The 5022-nt window shown below is 34.6% G+C and overlaps 1 protein-coding gene across 1 annotated transcript; it reads right to left on the minus strand.

Moving 5' to 3' along the window:
- LOC136218370 (protein NETWORKED 3C-like) lies at positions 1–3079 on the minus strand. Its single transcript, XM_066005203.1, has 3 exons — positions 2779–3079; positions 2536–2681; positions 1–922 (listed from the first exon to the last, which is right to left on the minus strand). The coding sequence occupies exons 2-3, from the start codon at positions 2633–2635 to the stop codon at positions 207–209; spliced, it is 816 nt and encodes a 271-aa protein (XP_065861275.1). The 5' UTR covers positions 2636–2681; positions 2779–3079; the 3' UTR covers positions 1–206.
- Between the last annotated feature and the right edge of the window lie 1943 nt (positions 3080–5022).

The following is a 5022-nucleotide window of genomic DNA, read 5'->3' on the forward strand; positions in this document are numbered from 1 at the left end:
TATAAAAATATATAAACTATTGATTAAATTACATGAATATTACGTAACAAAATCTCACACCACATTAACTTTCTAAATAGAGTTGAAGACAGTACTGTATTGATTTCCTAAGCTGAGCTGAAACAAAAAATAACTTATAATTTTACATACTATAAACTGTGTCTACGGGGTACAAACTACTTGTTGACTGGCTGTGTTGTGTACCTCTAGAGAGCTACTACACGACCACGAGATCTTGCAGACCCATTAAAAAACTTCCCTGAGAAAACATTCTTCAACTTCTCGAACTCAAAACGGCTCTTTTTCTTGGGAGGGTCTCTAGCTGCAGCCTTCCTCACATTTACATTCTCTACCTTCAGTATTTCCACAGCAAAACTGAGCTGTCTTATGACCTCTCTCTTCTCTTCATCTTTCTGCAATAGCAGATCCTTCTGAATCCTGTTTTCTTCTTTTAGTCTTTCTATTTCTTCTTGCAATTTCATCACTTCATCATTGCATACTATACCTACTATTTCATTTTCTTCGGTTTCTACTTCCTCAACTTCTCCCATTTCATTTTCCAGTAGAGTTTCATCTTCCTGTTCAGGATCATCAACTTCAGACTCAGCAGAGTCTGCGGTGTCATAACTTGCAGTTTCAGAACTGCTGTCATAATTTTTATCAAATTGATCCATTCCAGCCATTAGCTTTGCCTGTCCATATTTGGCAGAAAATGGGTGCCCCAATGTTGTGACAAGACGATTTGCAGATTCAGATTTGAGTAGATCAAATCGTTCTGCTAATGAGCGGTGTGTCTTGTAAAAATCTTCAACCATGCTAATTAACTCTGGCCGTTTCTTGTAATACATCTCGGCGCGTTGTGCAAAGGAGTCCGCATCTTCCTCTATCAGTTTCAGCATTGCTGTTGTCTTCTTATTTAGGTCTGACCCACCAAAAACGAAATTCAAATAATCATCTTAGCAAATTAATAGGAAAGGCATAATCAATCATGACAAGGTCACTATTGGTGGTATATTAGAACATTAATATTGTTGTCTGAAGTCATGCAATGCTTTACAACTAAGAATTCAATTTCTTCTAACAGTCATTTTTATTAACCAAAAATCTCGTGGCATTTACAGCTCATAAGTACTTCAACTGTCATACTGAATCAAAAATCTTCTTTAGCTTTTGTGTAACCAACATATCTCAAGGTTGACTTCAGGAAAAAAAAACATTGGAAAAGTAATGAAAGAAAAAGATGCATTAATTTGTTTATCGAAGGGGTCCATTCCAGTAAAAGACTCAATGAGTTGAAAACTAGTCCATGGCCTACCAAAAGTCAATGTTGTTATATTGAGCCCACACTTAAGCTTGAGAAAGGTTGATTAATGTCTAAATTGATGACAATGGGGCCAGTATGATATTAGACTGTCATAATGAGAACCTTTAGATACTTAAATGATGAAAAAACTGTCATAAGACGTTCCTATAACAAATATAAATCTCATAAATGCAAGAATCGCTAACTTACAGTTCCCATTACCTTAAATAAGGACCACTAGACTAGACCACGATACAGCAGCATTCTCGCACGCAAGTAACTATAACATCCACATTCTATCCCTATATATATATATCCCATTCCCTTAAGATTCATGACATCTGATAAGCCTATTCTATAAAGAGACAGATCTACTTTTAATAAGAAGAAAAACAATGAAAAAACTAGTTCTACATACAATACACTTCGTGTTATATAAAAAGAGGAGCCAAATTGAGGTAAATTCAAGCTTAATCATTCTTTTATATTATCTGGGGAATATAAGACGGACGTAGGTTACATCAAAGCCCATTGATTTAAGCAGTGCTGAGAAGAATAGAAATTGATCAATATCAGAACACATTCAACAGGTTCACAGTTATTTTATTTATTTATTGCCATTTCTACACTTTCTCAGTCGGATCTACCAGTCCATTGCATGTGCACTACTATCAATTGTTTGCTCATTTGGTGCAATGTTTCTAACGTGACCTATCCTTGGAAATTCATAGACCCTAGGCTACCATATATCGCAAAATTCACAACCAAAATAACAAAGAGATAAGAAAAAAGAAACAAAAAATTCACCTAAGATCACCGTCTTTGGAAGGCCAACGAATATTAACTCTCTATACCAAAGTACATAGAAAACTAAATTCTCAAATTTTCGATGAAGGTCCGGCCCAACGTTCCCTTTACTGTCATTTTCATTATCTGAAATCTAGTATTTGCTACTGAAACTACATCAAATTAACCCCAAAAACGTCGCTACCCTGTTTCACTAGCTACTCCAAAATTAATCCTACTGAAAGGGAATAAAAAAAATTAAGAAATAAACGAACAGATAACAATTTCTAGCTTTGCGATCTCAAATTCATAGACATACTTAAAAAATTTTTTTGTCAAGAATCAATATCAAGGAAAAATGGACATGCAGCATAATGAATGCAAGACGAACCGAACAAGAAGAAGAAGAGATATAGATATAATTAAGATGAGTAAGGGGGTTTCACCGCCAAGAGTAGATTGTAGCCATGGAGAGCGGATTGAGCTATGTTGATGACTATCAAACCACCACCAGTAAGACGTTTCCCTCTTGATCATCTCGACCATGTTTGTTTGGTCTTGTCTCTTGAGGTTAGGGTATTGTTCACCTGACCTGTACAATAACACATTAACCAAGATGGGCAAGAATATAATAGCAACAAACCTTACCGCTTGTGTTATAGATAAATACAAAATTGAAAGAAGATTACCCTTTAATCCCTGGACAGCGAAGGATAACGAGGATAGATTCGTAATTAGAGGGAAAAAACCCTAAAACCTTAGAGAGAGGGAAATGCCAATTTTGAATCAGTTGCTAAAGATGAAAAAGAAGAAATAGGAATGGAGGAAGGTAAACAAGTAGGGATGGAGGACGACAATGGCGCCTCTCGCTGCGGTTGAAATGGGATGAGTGATGAGTTGAGTTTTGATTGCAAATATTATATGGAGTTTGGTTTGGCGGAATGATTGGATATGTTCAGTCAAAAAGCTTGGTTGGTGTGTTCAGTGCAGTCTGCAGTGGCGTAATTGTATAAATGTTGGAGGTGGAGCGTAGTGTACAGCTAAATAACTTTTATTTAAAAAGAAATAGCAACGGTCGAATATGTACATAAAATCCAAAAAATTGGAATGGTCAAATTACACATTTCTGCCTAATTTGCTTTATCCATTAATCATAAAAATTTCCTTATGCTTTTGATTAGACTACAGCTTAGATTTGAAATATTCAACCTCATTTTACATTATTGTCACCAAATCGTGTTTTCTAGATAACGTAACATAACCTCCTAAATCATCTTATATTTCATTTCTAATTATAAATAAGTATTCAGATTGCCTAAATTAAGGGAAATAATTTCCAAGTTTGCCAACCCGCCCTTCTTACTAACATATTTATATTTTAAAAATAAATTAAAATTAATAAATAATCATTATACATTTAGGGATAACCTACCAAAATAAGCTAATGGTTTTTGGGAAAGTATTAATTTAGACTTCATATATAAAATAGTACAATATAGACTTAACGTTTAAAAAATAATATCAATTTAGATATCCATAACGGAACAAGACACGACATTGATATTACTCGGTTAAGTTCTGTCAATTGTACGTGGAGGGAGAAATCAGAACTTAACGGAGTAATAGAAATGATATGTCCAATCCGTTCTCGATGCCTAAACTGATACTTTTTTTTAACGTTAAGTCTATATTGATGTTATTTTGTACGTGAGGTACTTCTCCAAAAACCATAAACCTATTTTGGTAAGTTATCCATTGTATTTATATAAAAAATAATTATTACTTTTTAACCCAATGATTATTAATTTAAACTATTATCCACACCCACCAAAAAAATAGATATCGAGAAGGCATACAGTAGGTGTAATTGGGTTCAACATTCGACCCGATAAAAGTTCGATCGTTTTTGGTTCCATTTATAAATGAGTCGACCTTAAACATAGTAAAACTCAGCTCGAAAGCCCACGAGCAGGTTTAATTATAGATTCATGAAGAAGCTCGATTATAATGTTCATGAATACATTCGTGAGTAAGCTTGGTTTGATTATATTTTTAATAATAGAATTTCTATAAAGTGAGAAATGTAAAACAACGTAGTTGTAGGAACTTCTAAAAGAAATATAACTTCTCAAGAAGCCCCTAGAGGCTAACAATGGATACAGCTGACCACCTATCCACGAAGAAGAAAAAACCCCTAAAAGTGCATCATATCCATATATGATCTCATCTAAGGCGGGTCCACTTTCCTCCAAGATAGAAAAATAAAACGCCATTTAGACAGCCCTAAAGAGCTTTTTACACCTTTATGGAGGGGCTTCTGATAACAACCCAAATTATTCTTGAATAAGGAATAAGGAAAAATTAATAGAAATAATGACAAACCATTATTCCTTCTAAAAGAGATATTTATGCATGATTAATGTGGAATTAATGATAATTAATACAGAATTAATGCAGGGTGAATATGCAAATAATGAAGAAAATGAAGGAGTCTCTAGCATTATGTCACGCCACGTGGACCGTGACAAGACCCGCCATTGTTCTCAAGGAGAGCGTACATACGCCTTGACGGATCTAAGAATACCAAAAGGGCACCTTTATTACCATCCATGAATAGGAATAAATACAATTAAATGGCAATTAATAGCAATTAAAGGGGAATAAAGACTTGACTGTTCGAATACCTCAACTCTGAGGGTTTCAAGGATAAATGCTGGAATTAATGGAGAATTGATAGCAATTAAAGATAAGTAATGACATGACTGTTCATCTACATCTCCATAACATCCAAATATCATACATGGGGAAAAAGGATAATTAGACAAAGAATGAAGGATCCGCCATCAATACTCTTATGGATAAGGATCCACCAATGAATCTCCAGATGGCGTATAAAGCAAGACTCATAGGTGGCGGATCTATGGATTCCTCAA

Source organism: Euphorbia lathyris, chromosome 2 (genome assembly GCF_963576675.1).
Source record: "Euphorbia lathyris chromosome 2, ddEupLath1.1, whole genome shotgun sequence".
NCBI lineage: Eukaryota > Viridiplantae > Streptophyta > Magnoliopsida > Malpighiales > Euphorbiaceae > Euphorbia > Euphorbia lathyris.